The sequence below is a fragment of the Lemur catta genome, chromosome 1 (genome assembly GCF_020740605.2).
Source record: "Lemur catta isolate mLemCat1 chromosome 1, mLemCat1.pri, whole genome shotgun sequence".
Lineage (NCBI taxonomy): Eukaryota > Metazoa > Chordata > Mammalia > Primates > Lemuridae > Lemur > Lemur catta.
The window spans coordinates 153,776,189-153,797,004 of NC_059128.1; the positions used below are offsets into that span (position 1 = coordinate 153,776,189).

Consider the following 20,816-nt stretch of genomic DNA (forward strand, 5'->3'; position numbering starts at 1 on the left):
GCACTAAAAAAAGGGTGTGTGTGGAAAATCTCTTTCCCTTCTGCATAAGGGGAAATTTCTTTTTTTTCCAAGATTCATATTGTTTACTGTTTTGGGCAGAAACTTTCACTGACAATTGTGCAGATGTCTTTCATCAGTTTGAGGGCATTTCTATTTCTAGTTTGCTGAGGGCTTTTATAATGAGAGAGAGTTGGACTTTGTGAAATGCTTTTCCTGTATCTATTGAGATGATCATAAGATTTTTTTCCTCTTCATTCTGTTAATGTGATGTATTGCATTGATTGATTTTCATATTTTGAGCCAACTTTGCATTCCTGGGATAAATCCCACTTGGTGTCATGGTATATACAGTAGTCCCACCTTATCCACATTTTCACTTTGCATGGTTTTAGTCATTTGCAGTCTGAAAATATTAAATAGAAAATTCCAAAAATAAACAATTCATGTTTTAAATTGCACCCATTCTGAGTAGTGTGATAAAATCTTGGACCATCTTGTCCTCCTTGCTGTAAAGGGAAATCAACCCTTTGTCCAGTGTATCCAAACTATGTACTCTACCTGCCCATTAGTCACTTAGTAGCCATCTCAGTTATCAGATTGATTGTCACAATATCTCAATGCTTGTGTTCAAATAACTCTATTTCACTTATAATGGCCCCAAAGCATAAAAGTAGTGATGCTGGCATACTGTTATAATTCTTCTACTTTATTATTAGTTGTTGCTAATCTCTTACTGTGCCTAATTTATTAACTAAACTTTATCATAGATATGCATTTATAGGAGAAAACATAGTATATATAGGGTTTGGTGTTATCTGCAGCTTCAGCCATCTGCTGGGCATCTTGGAACATATAAACAGGGATTACTGTAATTCTTTTATATGTTGCTGGATTCAGTTGCTAGCATTTATTGAAGATTTTTCTGTCTATATTCGTTAGAGATATTGGTCTGTAGTTTTCTTTTCTTGTAATTTTCTTTGTCCGGTTTTGGTAGCAGGATAATACTGGCTTCATAGAATGAGTTGGGAGGTGTTACCTTTTCTTCTGTTTCTTGGAACAATGTGAAGAATTGGTGTTAGTACTTTAAAATGTTTAAATATTTGGTAGAATTCACCAGCGAAGCCATCTGGCCCTGGACTTTTTTTTTTTTTTTTATTTCAGCATATTATGGGGGTACAAAAGTTTAGGTTACATATATTGCCTTTGTCTCTGCCCCCCCAAGTCAGAGCTTCAAGCGTGTTCATCCTCTAAACAGTGTGCATCGCACTCATTATGTCTGTATACACCCATCCCATCTCCCCCCACATCTGCCCGACACCAGATTAATGTTATTCCTGGACTTTTCTTTGTGGAAAGTTTTTTGATTACTAATTCCATCTCTTATACTTCTATTCAGATTTTTTCTTCTTCAGTCAGTTTTGGTAGTTTGTGTATTTCTAATAGTTTGTCCATTTCATCCAGGTCATCTGATTTGGTAGCGTACAATTGTTCATACTATTTGCTTAAAGTCCTTTTAATTTCTGTAAGGTTTTCAGTAATGTTTCCTTTCTCATTTCTGGTTTTAGTGATTTGAGTCTTCTCTCTTTTTGCTTGGTCAGTCATGCTACAGGTTGTCAATTTTGTTGATTTTCAGAAGAACCAACTTTTGTTTTCATTGCTTTTTACTATTATTTTTCTGTTTTCTGTTTCATTTGTTTCTTCACTAATCTTTATTACTTCTTCCTGCTTGCTTTGGGTTTAATTTGTTGTTCTTTTTCTAGTTTCTTAAAGTAGATTAGGTAATTGATTTAAATCTTTCTTCTTTGTTAATATAGGCATTTACAGCTATAAATTCCTCTGTAAACACTACTTTAGGGATATCCCATAAATTTTGTAATGTTGTGTTTTTGTTTCTACTCATCTCCAAGTATTTTCCAATTATATTTTTAATTTCTTCTTTGGTCCGTTGGTTATTTAGGAATATGTTGTTTAATTTTTGCATATTGGTAAATTTCTGAAATTAATGATTTCTAGTTTAATTCCATTATGGTCAGAGAGGTACTTTATGTGATTTTAATCTTTTTAAATTTATTGATTTCATTAGTTTTTGTATGTATCACTTCATTGTCTTTATTTTCTAAATGATCATTAAAACTTTTTATCTTGATCATTCATAGGTAATTTATAAAATGCTTTTTATTTCAAAGTTTTTGTTTTTTCCCCTTGTCCAAAGCTTTTTTTAATTTGATTTTATTACTTCAAAGAATATAGCTTATACAATCACAGTTTTTCAGAATAAATTAAGAAATTCTTCATAATCTGATGATTCAGAGAATCATTGCATAGCATTTACCATACAATTATTGGATTAATAAAGCAATAGTCAGTTGCTCAAATTCTGCAATTTAGACAGGGCTTGGCGAGGATAGCTTCTTTCTGCTCCATGTAGCATTAACTGGGGCAACTAAACTGGGTGGGAAGAATCCCTTTTAAGAAGGATGGGAGCTCACCTCGGGTTATTAGCTGGATCCTTGGTTTGCTTCCATGTATTCTCTTCACATGGCTAGACTGGGCTTTGCTTTTTCCAATATAGTGGTTGGAATCTGAGAGGGAATGTCCCAAAAGTTAGAGTTCCAAAAATATAGCCTGCATGTACAAGCACTTGCCAAGCATCTGTTAGCATCACACTAATGCCCCATTGGCTAAAGCCAGTCATGTGGACAAGCCCAGAAATAATGTATGAAGGGACTACACAAGAGCATACATACTAGTAAAAGTGCTTTCCTGGCAGGTCACCGAAGTAATAATTTGCCACACCTGATATATAGTAAAGCTTGTTCAAGTTTTATAAATTCCTTGACTAGAATGTGTTTTGTTTTTAGACCATAATACTCAGGTTTCTCTAACTATATTGATTGGCATATTATTCAGATCTTATATATCCTCATTATGTCAATGATGTATCTTTAAAAAATTTAGTGGGATTTATAATAATCTCACTTTATTTTTATGCAATTTAGTATAAATATGTTAAGGCTCATGAATCTTTATTTTTAATTGTAAATTTCACCAATAACGAGTGGCTGTCATTGTACTAAATACCTTTTTTGCTTGCTTGTCCCAAATATTCTCTTTGTTCTATATTAGTATTGTCAATTCCCATTTTCATTGTGGTCCTTGGTTATTTTCATTTTTTCCTGTTGTTGTATTGAATTTGTAATGACCCTGTCTGGAATTATTTGTCTTTCCATTGACTACTGAGGACTCTCTTCTTGGGCGGGGGTTCTTTCTTTTTTGTTTCTTTTCTTTCTCAAACAATGACCCTGTTTGCAAAGCTTGTTAGTTTATACTTTTCATAAATTTAAGAAAGGAGAGAAAGATTTTAAAGTAATACATATGTCAGTTTAAAATCATTGAATCTTTAGTGTTGGTACAATCAATTAATGTGACACTCTCTAAATGTAATAAACAAAGTACAATCCTTATTTCACTTTTCTTTTTGTCTTTTCCCCTCCCTCCCATTTAAATTGCCAACATCCAAGGAAAGGAGAAGGGTAAAAATTACTTGAGTATATGTAAATAAAAGTATTCTATGCCTTATATTTAAAAATGTCGGGCCGGGCGCGGTGGCTCACGCCTGTAATCCTAGCACTCTGGGAGGCCGAGGTGGGAGGATCACTCGAGGTCAGGAGTTCGAGACCAGCCTGAGCAAGAGTGAGACCCAGTCTCTACTAAAAAATAGAAAGAAATTATATGGCCAACTAAAAATCTATATAGAAAAAATTAGCCGAGCATAGTGGTGCATGCCTGTAGTCCCAGCTACTTGGGAGACTGAGGCAGTAGGATAGCTTAAGCCGAGGAGTCTGAGGTTGCTGTGAGCTAGGCTGACGCCACGGCACTCATTCTAGCCCGGGCAACAAAGCGAGACTCTGTCTCAAAAAAAAAAAAAAAAAAAAAAAATGTGCTGCATGTGGCAATCGTTATAACTCACGGGACAGGTCACTTTCCTATTGTATAAGAAAGGAAACTAAAGCACAAGGAAGATTTCTAGTTTTCCATAGCCCTAAAATGTTGATGTGTCATTTCATTCAGCCACACCAGGTTCATTGCTAAATTGATTTATTCTGTCTGTATAGAGTTGGCATCCCATGGCCTACTGGGAGAGCAGTTAATTCCTAAATGGAACACAATAAATCTGGAACTAATAAAGTGCTTTATTTCCTTTTGTTTTGAAAATCTATAGTTATTATATCAAAAGAGAGAAAAAAAGGATTATTTCTGTAAGTGTTCAGAGATTAAGATTAATTTTGGTGGTGGTAGCTGAGACTATGGAAGTTTTCAAGGATAATGCTTTTAAAGAAAGTAAAAGCTGCTTTCCTTGCATTTTAGCGACCAGTAAGTAAAGAGAAGTTGAGGTAGACCATTTAGTTCCTTGCTTATAGGAGGAGGGAAATTAGCAACTTAGTGCAAATTTGATAGTAAAATGGTAGTAAAAGTGGATCCTCACTCTTTAACTTTTACCTAGAAACCTAGAAGTCATATACTGGGTAATGGATTATTTTTAAACCTTAATTTTTAATCAGATTAGTAGAAACAATAACCAGTTGTGGCTAAACTAGAATGTCAGCAAAGTATCAAGGAAAACAGCTTCTTGTCATGTTGGAGTGATAGACAGCTAGGAGCAGTTTACTAAAATGTGACTTAAAATTCCTCTTTCCTTGCTCTCTGAAATCTCTTCCTTCTTTATTCCCTTTATTCTGTCTTCATCCCACACACTAACGTGAGGGACATTTCTGTAAAGATACTCTATGTGTGGCCTTGGACTCAATATCATTTCAGGCTATTGTTCTTCAGCCCATCACCAGCCAACACTCAGTGTCAAACATATTGGCCCTGGACATCCCATGTTTTTATCCTTCTTCCTCATTTCTCCTTATTGACTTCCCAGAAATATCTGCCATAGATAACATATAAGAATACATCACTAATTGTGGGAACTCAGGCATTGGCCTGAGGGAAGGTATTCTGGGTGAAGGAAGCTCTTTGGTCCTCTTCAAATATCACTGAATCTGTGGTTTTTTGTGGTTTTTTTGATAGCTTTCTTTGTATTGGCTTAGCAAGTGGGAGACAGAATGCAATTGGCCGTGAGGTATTTGGCAAAGGCCATGGCCAGAGGTTTTTCATATGTTCAGAGTGAGGGAACTTCTGCTTCAAAGATGAAAAAGAAACACATTTCTTCTTCAGCCACATAAGATTACAGATTTAGTATCTATTCTCCCAGCCTATTATGAGCAAATACAGTGGTGATTCAGTTTAAGACATCTATAATTTTAAAAAGTGACTTTTATAATACATATGTTAGCTATTTTTTAGAATAAAAATGTCTCATTTTGTTTAAAAATCTTAAAACACAGATTTAATCCTGTACCGAAGTAATGCATTATCAACATTGTCTACATGTTCACAAATTTGTTTGTGAGTAGAATAAAATTTAATTTTGAAAATATTATTCAACATAGTGCTGGAAGTCCTAGCTAGAGCAATCAGGCAAGAAAAGGAAATCAAGGGCATCCAAATGGGGAAAGAAGCGGTCAAACTATTGCTTTTTGCTGATGCTGATGGTATGATCTTATATCTAGAAAACCCCAGAGATTCCACCAAGAGACTTCTGGAATTGATATATTCAGCAAAGTATTAGGTTATGAAATTAATGCACACAAATCAGTAGCATTCCTATACACCAATAACAGTCAAGCTGAGAATCAAATCAAAGACTCAATACTTTTCACAATAGGAACAAAGAAAATAAAATATCTAGGAATATATTTAACCAAGGAGGTGAAAGACCTCTACAGGGAGAACTACGAAAGACTGAGGAAGGAAATCGCAAAGGAGGTAAACAAATGGAAAAACATATCATGCTCATGGATTGGCAAAATCAACATTATTAAAATATCTATACTACCCAACTTGATTTACAGATTCAGTGCAATCCCCATTAAAATACCAACATCATTTTTCAGAGATCTAGAAAAAATAAGTCTATGCTTCATATGGAACCAGAAAAGACCCCAAATAACCAAAACAACCTTAAGCAAAAGGAACAAATCGGGAGGCATTACTTTACCAGACTTCAAGCTATACTACTAACAGAAAGAGCATGTTACTGGCACAAGAACAGAGAGAGACCAATGTATCAGAACAGAGAACCCAGATATAAAGCAATCCTTATATTGCCATCTGATCTTTGACAAAGCAGACAAAAACATATACTGGGGAAAAGAATCTCTATTCAATAAATGGTCTGTGAAAACTGGATAGCCACATGTAGAAGACTGAAACAGGATCTGCACCTCTTACCACTCACAAAAATTAATTCACGATGGATAACAGACTTAAACCTAAGGCCTGAAACTATAAGAATTCTGGAAGAAGAGGTTGTAAAACTCTTATTGATATCAGCCTAGGCAAAGAATTTATGAAGAAGACCCCAAAGGCATCACAGCAACAAAGAAAATAAATGGGACCTGATTAAATTAAAAAGCTTCTGCACAGCCAAGGAAACAATCAATAGAGTGAATAGACAAGCTATAAAATGGGAGAAAATATTTGCTTGCTATATATCTGATAAAGGGCTACTAATCAGAATCTACAAAGAACTCAAGCAAATCAGCAAGAAAAAATAAAACCACCCCATTAAAAAGTGGGCAAAATACCTGAACAGAAGCTGTTCCAAAGAAGATAGACTATGGCCAATAAACATATGAAAAAATGCTCAACATCTCTAATAATCAGGGAAATGCAAATCAAAACCACAATGAGATGTCATCTAACTCCAGTGAGAATGGCTTTTAGCAAAAAGTCCCAGAACAACAGATGCTGGCATGGATGTGGAGAGAAAGGAACACTTATACACTGTTTGTGGAACTGCAAACTAGTACAACCTCTATGGAAAGGAATATGGAGATACCTCAAAGAACTAAAAGTAGAACTACCATTTGATCCAGCAATCCCATTATTAGATATTTACCCAGAGGAAAAAAAGTCCTTTTATCAAAAAGACACTTGTACATGGATGTTTACTACAGCACAATTCACAATCACAAAGATGTGGAATCAATCCAAGTACCCATCAATATATGAGTGGATTGATAAAATGTGGTATATGTATACTATGGAGTACTACTCAGCCATAAAAAATGGTGAACTAATATCTTTTTTTAACAACGGATAGAACTGGAGACCATTCTTCTAAGTGAAGTATTGCAAGAAAGGAAAAACAAACAACACATGTACTCACGATTAAATTGGAACTAATGGATCAACAGTCATGTGCAAATATGGTAGTAAAACTCTATGGAAATCAAGCAGTTTGGAGTGGGGAGGAGGGGATGCATAAATTCAAGCCTAATGGTTATAGTGTGAACCATCTAGGTGATGGGCACACTTATAAATTTGATTCAAACTGTACAAAAGCAATTTACATAACCAAAACATTTGTATCCTTGTAATATTCTGAAATAAAAAATAAAATGTCAATTCAAAAAATTTAAATATTATTTATTCTTTTTTTTATTTTTAATTTTTTTATTTCAGCATATTATGGGGGTACAAATGTTTAGGTTACATATGTTGCCTTTGCTCCACCTGAGTCAGAGCTTCAAGTGTGTCCATCCCCCAGATGGTATGAACTATGCCCATTAGGTGTATATATACCCATCCCTTCCTCCTGCCTCCCATCTACCCGACACTCAGTGAATGTTACTACAATATGTGGACTTAAGTGTTGATCAGTTAATACCAATTTGATGGTGAGTACATGTGATGCTTGTTTTTCCATTCTTGTGATTCTTCACTTAGTAGAATGGGCTCCAGCTCTATCCAGGGTAATACAAGAGGTGCTAGATCACCATTGTTTTTTGTGGCTGAGTAGAACTCCATGGTATACATATACTGCATTTTATTAATCCACTCATGTATCAATGGGCACTTGTGTTGTTTCCACATCTTTGCAATTTTGAATTGTGCTGCTATAAACATTCTAGTGCAGATGTCTTTTTTATAGACTGTCTTTTGTTCCTTTGGGGAGATGCCCAAAATGGGATTGCTGGATCAAATGGTAATTCTACTTTGTAGCTCTTTGAGGTATCTCCATATTACTTTCCACAGAGGTAGCACTAGTTTGCAGTCCCACCAGCAGTGTATCAGTGTTCCTATCTCTCTGCATCCACACCAACATTTATTGTTTGGGACTTTTTGAAAAAGGCCATTCTCACTGGAGATAAGGGATATCTCACTTTGGTTTTGATTTGCATTTGCCTAATGATTAGAGATGTTGAGCATTTTTTCATGTTTTGTTGACTTGATCTTTAATGTTTAAGTCATATTGAAAGACAAATTTAATCTTTGTTTTAAAACTGTGTACATATCTGTCATTAAAATGTTTTTAAACCTTATTTGGTAAACATGACATTTGGAACAGGAATAAATATTATAATTAATCTCTTTCTTACAGATATGAAGATTAATATCCACCCACCCCACCTCCAAAGTCAGATAGCCTACTTGAGGCCCCAGAATAGTTAAATGCCAATTCATGAGATAAATTTTATTTTTTAAGCTAGTCTATTTTTTTTCATTGGCACTTTATAAATTTTAATTAATTATTTAGTTTACGTGTTAGTTGTCTTCTTTGATAGAATGTGAACTCCACAAGTTCAGGGATTTTTGTATGTGTGTTTTGTTTGTTGCTGTATCCCTGACTCCTACAGTAGTACCTGGCACTTAGTATCAATACATATTTACTTAATAAATGAAAAAATAACTATCTGGGGAATAATACAGGCTGTAAGTCCTTTTAGAATTTGTTGTCAGACCACCTGTGTGAACCTGCATAGTAAGAGAACATTTCATCCAATAGATAGAGGTTGATCTAGGTGTTAAAGCGTGGTATACCTTGGGGAGGAAGAGGTGAACATGCCAGATAAGGGTTGCCATGAACTAGGGGCAAAGATCAGGAGGGCCGTCAGCATGGATGTGACAGGGTAAGAATGGGCCACCACTAGTGTTTTGAGATTATACATACTTCACCCAAACTGGACCTGCTGGTAAGGACAGCCTGACACTGCTGCCACCACTACCAACAATTTTACCCTTAATAGTAAAAAAGTCCTTGGCTTAATCTGACTTTGACTTCAGTAGACTGAGGGTCAAATATTTGGTTGTCCACTCAGAACTCAGAATTCAGGAATATGATAGTCTCTTCTTCAGTACCATCTTTATCTTGCTGTCTATTTTTTTCTAGCCCACTTACGGTCATGGTCTCTATGAAATGTGGCAGATCTCTCTGTGTAATAATAATGCCACTTTGCATTTGTATAGCACTTAGTATTCTTCATGGCACGTACACATGTATTATCTCATGAACAGATTCTAAATAAATTGTAGTGTCACATAAAATGGCCTGAAATCAATTGTGTCATTTGGGCAATGTCCACTGATCCTATCAGAAAATGACTCATCCTTTTCCAGTAAAAATGACAAACCAATTAAAGGCAGATCCGTAACCACACTGGTAATCACAGGTCCTGGTTTGCATAATGCAGTGTCAATCTATTCTTCTTTTTACTATTATGAATTTTATGTATATTATATGTAAAATGCTTCCCTAGCTTAAAGAAGCATTAACCTATAAAATAATGTATTGGTTTTAGTTGTAACAGCCTTCTACCACTTATTCATACAACGTGTATTGATAACTCTTCCAACTAAGAGTTGGAGTGTCTTGCTACTGTGGTTCATAGAATGTTACTTAGGGGTCTGAAATATGTGTAGGGGCAAAGAGAGTCACCTCCTCCCCCACCATTTTGAAGGATTGATAACTTGAGTCTGTAAAACAAACCAATGAAAGATTAACAGGAAAAAAAGAATACGAATTTATTACATGCATGGGAATCTCACAAAATATGAAAACTCAAAGAAAGGGCCAGATGATTGAAGTTTTTATACCATCCTGAGGTTACAGAAAGAATACGGGCTTGGATTGTAGTGAGACAGGTTATGGGAAGGAGACAGAAGGAAAGGCATGGCTAGCGAAGGTGATCTTGTTATGCAGATTGCTGTGGTTTGAATGTTTGCCCCCTGCAAAACTCATATTGAAACTTAATCCCCAATGTGGCAGTATTAGGAGGTGGGATCTTTAAGAGGTAATTGGATCATGAGAGAAGAGCCCTTATGATTAATTCATGGATTAATGGATTAATGAGTTATAATGAGAATGAGACCGGAGGCTTTTATAGAGGAAGAGAGACCTGAGCTAGCACAATGAGCTCCTTCACCATGTGATGCCCTGTGACACTTTCTTTGGGACTCTGTAGAGAGTCCCCACCAGCAAGAAGTCTCTCATCAGATGTGGCCCCTTAACTTTGGATTTCTCAGCTTCTAACACTGTAAGAAATAAATTCCTTTTTTAAATTATTTTTTTATTTTTTTATTATTTATTTATTTATTTTGAGACAGAGTCTCACTCTGTTGCCCAGGCTAGAGTGCCGTGGCATCAGCCTAGCTCACAGCAACCTCAAACTCCTGGGCTCAAGCAATCCTCCTGCCTCAGCCTCCCGAGTAGCTGAGGGACTACAGGCATGCGCCACGATGCCCAGCTAACTTTTTTCTATATATTTTTAGTTGTCCAGTTAATTTCTTTCTATTTTTTAGTAGAGACAGGGTCTCGCAGTTGCTCAGGCTGGTCTCGAACTCCTGACCTCGAGCAATCCTCTCCCGCCTCGGCCTCCCAGAGTGCTAGTATTACAGGCGTGAACCACCACGCCCGGCCTAAATTTCTTTTCTTTGTAAATTATCCAGTTTCAAGTAGTCTGTTATAGGCAACAGACGAAAGACGAAGACAGATGAAACCTATGGTAGCAGTTCTTAGAAAGAGCAGATGATGGCCTGTGGTAATGTGTCTGTCAGACCTTGGAAGTGTCAAACTCTTCGTCTCTCTCCTGTGAGTTCATTTTTCCTAGATGCAAACAAGGAGTAGTGGAGCTCAAAGGAAGTCTGGATTTTTATATCACTAATGTAGATTTTCTCTACAGATGCAAATCTTCCCCACAAAAGATAGATTTTTAAGGTTATTCCTGTGGATTACAGCTTCTCTGAATAGCCATATTGAAGTATGCCAAAGGAATATATTTTTGGGTGAAATATTCTGGTTTTCCTCACGTACATCTCCCTATACACAATCCATAGGAGGTAGGTGACCCAGTGAGAGAGTTTGGCATTTAGAGATCAGTCATGGCCCATCTTTACTATGGGACTAATGAGGCATTTCTGATAGCTTATACTCCAGGTCGTTTATTATATTTAACTTAACGTTTACAGAAACATTTTCTAAAAAGATTTGTAAAAACTAGGCCTGATTTTAACATTTCATGTATTCAAATGTGTTTTATACTTTAAGATGTTGCTTATGGTTGAAAGAACTTTTAACTCATTGATTTCATTGGTGTGAAGACATATTAATCCATGGCTTCATGCAACATGAGAAAAATGTGCCAAATGCCCCATATACATACCTTGCTTGGCTATTTTTGTAAAGTACAGAAAGCCATATATAGAAGAAAGATGACTTGAGCACTAACAAAGGACTGCATACAAATAATGCTGCAACTAGGATTGCCAAAAAAAAAAAAAAAAATATATATATATATATATAAGGGGCCCAAGGAAATTTGAATTTTGAATAAGCACCAAAGTGTTTTTTAGTTTATGTCCCCAATATTGTATTTTTTAGTATAAATATTTCCCAAGTATTGTGCTTTTTTAGTAATTCATACTTACTTGGTGTCCTTTATTTTTACTGGATAAAGTTGCCAACCATAGGTGCAGCCTAGGGGCAGGCAGGCTCTAAAATCTATGTTAAAGGTGTGCTAGTTTCTTTTAGTGGCATAGTGTATTATTCCAGGGCTCATGAACATGTTGTCTAATTCTCTTTTCTCTCTGTAAGAGGTTTGTGTTCAGAAAAGCCTTAGATCTGTTTAGATATCAAATCTTTTTTAACTATCTACTTAATGGCAGCAGGCATCTATGAGCTGAGAACATTTCTGTGATGCCAGGCTACAGACAACACGTGCTCTGAGGAGAAGGCATTTAGAGACTGTTAACATCCAGAATGATGTTACCCATTGGATAGCCCCAGCTGTGGATTTGGCAGACATAAACTAATATATTCCAAATTGATTTAGTTTCTTCCTCCACATCTGCTCCCTCTGTGTCTGTATTAATGACTGATACTGATCCAAGCCAGATACTTGGGAGCCTGGAGGAGGGGAGGGTCTTCCCCTTCCCTTATCCTCCTCGCCACATCCAATCAGTTCTGAAGTTCTGTGATTTCCTCTTCTCATTTCTTTAGTTACTGCATTAGTGGAAGCTCACCCCAGCTTCCTGTCTCTCCCCCACCTCAATCCCTTCACTCCTCCATAGTGGAGAACACCACAGGGCCGATCAGGGTGCTCTTTAACTTTTGTGGATCTAGTGGGACCAGATCATGTTTTATCAATGCCATTAAGTACTTATAATAAGTAGGACCTCATAGAAAAAGATCAAGATGTGGATGGATCTCTCTACATGCACGATTCTGCCTGGAGTCTTTTTTGCTAAGCTCTGCTTATCTTAGCAAATATCTGAATATCATGTTGCTCACTCTTTCTAGAAAAATGCACTGAGACTCTTTTTACCCCTGGGTTCTCCCAACTTCCCTTATCCTCATTAATTCTCCCTCCCACTATAGTGATTGATTTTTGATCCATTTCTCAGCAACAGTTTACCTGCGTCCAGCAACCATAAACATCCAGGGACATGCACACTGCAAACACTCGCATACACATTTGCACACACAGGCACAGACACACACATGCATTTTATCCATCCTGTATTGCTAAATGCTGTGCATTGAATCATCCTGAGTGCAGTATAATTTGCCTTTTAGTCAATAAATGGCAGTTATTGTCTTATGGATTTAATTATGTCATCTCAGATCAGATTTTTATCCTCATGAATTCAAATGGGATTTTGCCTCCTGATTGCACAAATGGTGGATCTTGTGTTTGCAGAGAGACGGTTTATGTTCTTTCAAAATTTATGTTTTTGTTTTTTTTCTCAGATAAGTTAGTTCTCTTTCTCCTTTATTTTAAGGCACTCTAGAGAGATGAAAGTGTGATAGCCAATACCTGGGAACTAAATGTACTTTTTCATAGACGCAGAATTAATACATTGCAGTGGTATGCAAAAATCCCTTTTCTATCTTTACCTAGTGAAGCAAATATTATTGGATGGATTACTTCAATAAAAGAAACCTGTCTCTGAACATTTAGCCCTCACTGTGTCCCAAACTCCTCAAGATTCTTTTATTAGTATTTTCTAATACTTGTTGAGGGAACATTTTCTTTTATAATGTCTCCAAATGCTACTTCTAAGATGCTATATCATTATATTGTCAATAAGATACTTTCTCAATTATAGTTTTTCAATATCTCTCAGTCTTAATTTCTTCTCCAATTTCTCATACCTTTTGACTCCTCCAGCCCTAGTATTTCTTTCTGCTCATTGGTGGTGAATATAAGCTAGTTATTATGAACTTGTAGTTGTCCAATATTGTAATTTATCATTTGGAGGGTTAAATTTAACCATGAGTCACTAGTGTAATGATGGTGGACTCACTAAGAATTAAGGATAAATCTGTAGCAGCAGATGCAGTGAAAACACTGAATCTGAACATCGGAAAGTTTCCCTGAGTTGCAGAGCAGTCAACCCTGCATCTTTTAGATTAAGAAAAAGCTCCCTGGCACACACACATATTTAGAAGGATTGCTTGAAGTGACTAGATTTGAAGTGCAAATGGCAGCAGAGGTGGAGGTAGAAAAATAAATAGAAATGTTTGCCTCAGGAGGTAACGTGGGGGCAAAGACAGGCTTTAAGGTCCCTCCCAGGAACTATCTCCTTGCTTCAGATGCTCTGGCCTTTGTCCTGCAGGGATACCCAGCTCTTTCACATACCTCGGAAACCGCCCTGGAAATTCAAGAAAGTAAGAGCATTGTTGACAGGGGATGGGATGTCAGCTCTAATTTATAAATAGGCAAATCATTCACAGAGTCCATTGCTTTAACCCTATCTTAATCAGTGATTTGTGACAGAGCCCCCATAACATGCAGCATCTGTGTGCGCCCAAGGGGCACGAGGAAGGCAGAGTAGATCTGAGAGGTATCAGCATGTGGTGTCAAAGGAAGTCTTGGGTGTGAATGAATGAAGGAAAGAAGCCACTGAAGTGTCAGGGTCTGGGATCTGAGAGGGAAGAAGGGACCATTCTTTACAATATTGCAACCTGCCACCCTCAGTCCACTCCAGAACTACTTTACTCTGATCCAGGTCTATTTTTCCATACCATTTATCACTTACTAAAATGCTATATAATTTACTTTTAAAATATTTTATTGTATTTTACTTTATATATTCTGTGCCCCTGTTCTTTACTAGAAGGTAAGCACCATGAAGGCAAGTGTCTTTGTCTGTTGGTATATTCCAAGCAGGAGAGTGACTGGTACTTTGGAGGTACTTAGTAATATTTACTGAATGAATGAAAAAAAATAGCAGTGTTTCAAGAATTAAGTCTGTTATAGACTGTTTGTGTCCCTCCAAAATTCATATGTTGAAATCCTAACCCCTAATTTCATGATATTAGGAGGTGTGGCCCTTGGTAGCTGATTAGATTATGAGGGCTCTGCTCTCACCAGTGGGGTTAGTGCCCTTACACAAAAGATACTGAAAAATTGTCTGTTGAGAAAAAAGCCGAAAGCTGTCTTCCAAAGAAGTGTTCTAGCTGTTGGGAGAGAAAGCACCCCAGAAACAGGAAATGGAAAAGAGATGTGAGGGGATATGGATGGAGCACTTGCAGCCTCTGCTTCATGATCTTTTGGAAATATGAAGCAAATCTTCAGTTCTCAGTAGATGAGAACATGAGAAATTTGTCTGTGGGAGCCAGACGTTTTTTCTGTTGAGAACACTATTTCTTGTTAAGGCATTCTTTAATGTGAGCAATTGATGAGAGGACTACAGGAAATAGTTTATATACACTTTGGACCAGCAGAACTCTGGAAATCTCAGCCCCAATGCCCCATTATCATATTATTGAACTCAAAAACAGTAAATGTGAAAAGGCTTAACTGAGAGACCTAGAAATCGCTTTCCTCTGCAACTACATCCTATAAATCTTAAACCAGGAATTCTTCTTTCTCACAAGAACAGTAATTCCTTGATTCTTTTCTCCTCCCACGCACACCCCCACCCCCCAGAGACAGAGTCTTCCTCTGTCACCTGGGCACACATCACCATACCTGGATATTTTTTCTTATTTTTTGTAGAGACGTCTTGCTATGTTGCTCAGGCTAGTCTCGAACTCCTGGCCGTAAGCAGTCCTCCCACCTCGGCCTCCCAAAGTGCTGGTATTACAGGCATGGGCCACTGTGCCTGGCCCCTTGATTATTAACGGTCAATACTAATTTATATCAACCCTGATTGTTTTGATGCCAATTTATAAGTTTCTTTAAATCTTAGCCCACTATTAATCCTTACTCCACTAATTTAGAGGGCTAAGTATATATTATAGAGCTAAATTATCAAGCTCATTAATTTGGGGGATGTGTGTTGAGTGCATTTCATACTTTGTTTTTTAGTTAATATATATAATAGAGGAAACTACTATTCATACAAAAAATCCAAGGAAACTACATTCCCCTCCACATAAAGAAAATAAAATTTTAAAACTCATAAACTTTCAGAGATTACTTTATTTAAATGTTTAAATTGTCTGACAATTTCAGAAGAGGTGAACATGGTAGATTTATTTCATCATTTCCTGCAACATATTGAAATATGGTCTTAGTCCTACTTCATATGCTAGAGTCCAATAGCAAAGGGGGAAGGCTGTACCAGTCAAGTTTTCACGTAATAATGTTACATAACTAATCGCTACAGACTCCCGTGGCACTCAACAATAAGCATTTTTTTTTTTGTAAATACAAAATTAAGAGTTTGCTTTATTCATCTGCTTTCCTTCTAGTCTAAACGTTGAGCTGAAACTGAGACATTGGACTTGATAGTTTGTTGAAGTCTGTCATTTCTGCCCAAGATTTCTTTGGCTAGCCCTTGAAAGCCTTACCGAGTTTAAACTATTCCACAAGCATCAGTCAAAACATATGAGAATCATGGGAAAGAATGGTGCTTTTCCTGCACAGCTGCTCTGCAGAAGGGGGATCACAGGGCAAGGCATCTCCTCTTGGCAAGTGCCATTGGAGAGAGGGCTTTTCCTTCCTCAGGAAAGAAGCCTTCCTCTCTCCTCACATGCTTAAATGGTGCAGGAATGTCACATTACAATAAGCGTTTATTCTCAGAATCACGGGTCTGTGTGTCTGCTGGGCTGGTTCTTCTGTAGGCTGCAGGTTTATGAGTTGTCTAGGTCAGGTTGGTTCTATGTGTCTTATGTTGGGACCAGGCTGTAAGGGTAGAAGCTACCTGGGACACATTCTTCTCATTATAGTGGAGAGAAGCTCCTAGAAGCACAAAGGTAAGCACTCAATACCTGTTAAGACTGAGGCTCTGATATAGCATGCTGCCACTTCCACATTCCATTGGTCAAAGCAAGAAAACACAGTCAGAAGCAAAGGCAGGAGTATATAATGAACACTGCCCAGCAAGAGGCTACAACAAGGGTAGGGATGTACTAAAGCTTCATGGTAGTAAAGACTAGAATCATCAGTTCCACCTATCACAGAGAGGTTGTTTCTGGCAATAAACACATCCTTGGACACAACTAGGTAATGTTGATATGATGTATTGACTGGAATTGCTTGATTTTGCTTCCTGATTTATCTGAAGCTGGGAGATTTCAAAGATACTTTTTAATATGCTTACTTGACATAGTGATTAAGAGTTTCAGACACTTTAAAAAAATAACTCCAACTACAGCTTGAAAATTAGATCTTCTTTCTGTGCAAATTCTCCTTTCCTTAGTGTCTACTAACATCCTTATTTTACTTCAGCCCTGAGGTCCTGAAGAGTGAGCCGTACGGGGAGAAGGCTGATGTCTGGGCGGCAGGCTGCATCCTTTACCAGATGGCAACTCTGAATCCGCCCTTCTACAGCACCAACATGCTCTCCTTGGCTACAAAAGTAAGTAACACTGGGTGACAAAAGGGCTTCATGTTACTAAAAACACCATTCCTTTTCTTCTTGAACAGACCTTTGCGATCTTTATACAACCATCAACTAAAAGCGGGCATTGTTTTTTTAACTGCATGATCCAACTTATTTTTTGCCTTTCTTCTAAATATATATCACATGCTATGGCATATTTCCCTCTATAATTGTCTTCATTTATTATATAAAATTATAAAAATAAATATATCAAATTACTTTTGGTCTTTTATTTTTAGTTGCAGTTGGGACTACCCACAATCTAGCATCTTATGTTATCCCACACATCATTTTATTATGAACCTAAGGTTAACTTTAACTCAGCTTGGAGAATCCAATTCTGTGTTGAAGAACTGTTTAATTGGTGTTAATTTTTTATTCGGTGGGAATGTTTTATTTCTGACTAAAATTCGTACATGAAGTTATGTTGCTTAATTAGTAATTCTCATGTTGTGGCCACGTACTACTGTTCAAAGATATCCATGGCCCCTTTACTTCCATCACTCCAGTCTCTTTCTTTTGCAGATAGTGGAGGCGGTATATGAACCAGTGCCAGAAGGTATCTACTCTGAAAAAGTGACAGATACCATCAGCAGGTAATTAGTCTCACAACTTCAAACATATAGGGACAATTAATAAATACCAAACCTAGAAAAATGTTTGTGCATCATCAGTGATAGTGACTACTTGGAAGCCACTGAAGTGACCAAGAGGAAGTAGTAGTACGTTCATTTGAAATATTGTGCAACCACTGGAATGATTATTTGGAAGGCCTTCTATCAGCCTATAAAATGCATATGATATGAAGCTCACTAAGACAAACAGGATGCAAAGCTGTCTGTAACTATGACAAAACCCATAAAAGATGCATGAAAATGGAAAAAGTCAGGACAAGAACACATGAAACTGAGAATAGCCATGTTAGATGATAAAACTGCAGTTACCTTTTCACTTCTATTTTTAAATTGGTAATGTGTTTTATAATAATTTTTCAAAGAAAATCAGAAGCTCCAGCTATCAGTATAGGAGTTTAATGAAAGTCATTATCTGCATGCACTCCTAAAGTTCTGGCCAGTCCCTCCTGGTCCCATGGCCCCGTCCCTGCTGACCTCTCACCCATGCCTTCGCTTTCCCTCCTGCTCCCTCTGCTTCAGCCACACAGAGCTCCTGCTCATCCTGGCATGCACCCTCCTTCTAGGCCTTTGCCCTTGCTGTCCCCTTTTCCTGGAACTCTTGACCCTCAGATATATGCATGGCACAGGCTCTTGCTTCTTCTGGTCTCTGCTGTGATGTCCCCCTATCAAAGAGCCTTCTCTGATGCCCCACCTCAGCACTGCAGCCCCCCTGCCTGCTTCATTTAGCTGACAGCGCCCATCTCCCCTGACATATACACATGTGCATACACACTTTTTGTTCATTGTCTGTCTCTTCCCCACCAAAACGTAAACTCAAGAGCAGGGACTTGGTCAGTTTAGTTCACAGCTGTTTGGTGCCCAGAGCAGTGCCTGGCACAAAGTAGAGCCTTAATAAATATTGGTTGTTTCAATAAGTGACTCTTGTTTATCTGGCTGATTAATACTTCTGGACCATCTTAGGTACTTAAGTTGCCCCAAGATTATTTCTCCATCCCATCAAGCTAAGCCAAATCCTCAGTATTCTGGATTATAGAAACCCTAGATCACCCCAGATAGAATCGTTTTCCATTCCCCTTCCCGAGTCTCCTAAAGCGTGTTCTGAAATCCGTCCCAGCACTTAGCCCTGATGGAATGTAATAGATTTATTACTGTGGTTGTGCCCCTTTCCCTTCACTTTCTCCTCCCAGCCCATTGTTTGTACTAATAGTTACTCCTCACCTGTTTGTGGGATTCCATGTGGAACCTTTCCTTCTTTGGCACAGTACTGGCCTGCAGTCTTAGGAGCTTCAGCCTCTGGAGTCAGGCCTAGCTGGGGCTGCATCCTGTAAACTGCAGACTCTGAACAAGTAATTTGACCATCATTTCTGCATCTCTGCTTCCTTATCTAGTAAAATGGGGCTCATAATAGTATCAATCTCATTGGGCTGATGTGATGATTATACAAAGTACCGTATGCAAATCCCTTAGCATAGGACTTGGCTAATGGTAAATACTTGAGTAATTTTGGCAATTATCAGTGTTAATATGATGGGAAATGAGCTGAAACCTCTCTCTAAATCATCTGAATTCCACATATACTGGATCATGCCCTGATGGTAATGAATTCAGACAAATGCATTTAAACTGATCATCTTTACAGTTTGTTCCTGTTCTCTGTTATTTATTTTTTGGAAAATATTAGTACCCTAAAATGAATGAAGTCTCCAGAGATGTCAAGACAAAAGTATCGTTTTTGCTCATTTAGTTTTTCCTTTTCATAGGTATTTGAGTGCCATGAAGGGCAAGGGAGGGGTAGTGCAAAGAAAAAGCTACAGAGACACTGGTCTGATTATGTGAATACGGGCAAAGAGAACCACAAGTCTCTTCTGGGTTCTCTGGCTATCAGTGGCATTGTTAGCCTCTTGAGGTTAATAGACTAGTGGGAGAGTCAGATAGCAACATTATAGTGTAAAAGTTTAGCACATCATTAGATTCTGGAACCGACTGACTTGTAATCTCTCATCTTTCACTCAATTTAACTTTCCTGAGCCCCAATTTTCTCATCTGTGATGTCTGGCTAGCGATAGTAACTACTTCATGGGCTTGTTTTGAATCTTAAATAAGATAATGCCTCTGATGCACTCAGCACAGTACCCAGCACATAGTAAGCTTGCAATAAAAATTAGCTATTGTTATTAATGATATTATATTATTTACAGACTTAAGTATATAAAACAAATTATGATAAATGAAATAAAAAGGAATAAAGGGGGCAATGAAAGATTACCCCCATGATAGGTCTTGTAGGCTGTGTTGAGGGTTCTGAATTTTTACCTTGAGTATGAGGAGAGGACTGAGGGTTATTGGCAAGCTGGGACACAGTGAAAATTTCTTCTTCAGCAGAGAGCATGCTGGCTGATCTGTAGGGGACAGACTGGAAAGGAATGAAAGTGGGAGGAAGAAGCAGTTTTACTTGCCCCGGGGAGGTGATGGTGACTTGGATGTAGTGGTATTGGTAGGGGCAGAAAGAAGTGGGATTGTTTCCACTGCAGGCTGGAATTTGATTCCGTTCATTAGGGGGTTCAAGTGTAAGAGGATTCAAAAATACTTCAGTTAACTGGGAAAATAGAATGACATTGGAAATATGAAAAGAGTTGGATTTATTTGGTGGAGCTTCAGAAAATGGAGCCAAGAGCAAGGCGTAGAAGTTATGGGGAGGCCAAGGTCAGCTCACCAGTACTAAGCGTTTGTCAGAATTAGAGATGTCCACGGTGAACAAGGATGTTTGGGGGGTTGTGAGTTCACTCTCACCAGAATACTTCAGAGGATGAATGATCACCTATTAGGGAACTTCAGATTAAATGTTTTTGAGGTCACTTTTAAATCTGAATAACAAGATGCCATAATATGTTAGAACTGACAATTTAATTTTATAACTAACTATAAATTAAGATTGCAGGGTGCATTCTGTTACAAATT

The 20,816-nt window shown here is 37.6% G+C and overlaps 1 protein-coding gene across 5 annotated transcripts in view; it reads left to right on the forward strand.

Moving 5' to 3' along the window:
• NEK10 (NIMA related kinase 10) overlaps positions 1-20,816 on the forward strand; it is a 219,079-nt gene that overhangs the window by 115,486 nt on the left and 82,777 nt on the right. For 4 of the 5 annotated variants that reach the window (XM_045537804.1, XM_045537820.1, XM_045537816.1 and 1 more), the window contains 2 exons: positions 17,070-17,199; positions 17,749-17,819. In XM_045537804.1, coding sequence (XP_045393760.1) covers positions 17,070-17,199; positions 17,749-17,819 — 201 coding nt within the window. Of the gene's footprint in view, positions 1-17,069; positions 17,381-17,748; positions 17,820-20,816 lie in introns of those variants that run through there. The other variant, XM_045537824.1, reaches the window with a different exon arrangement.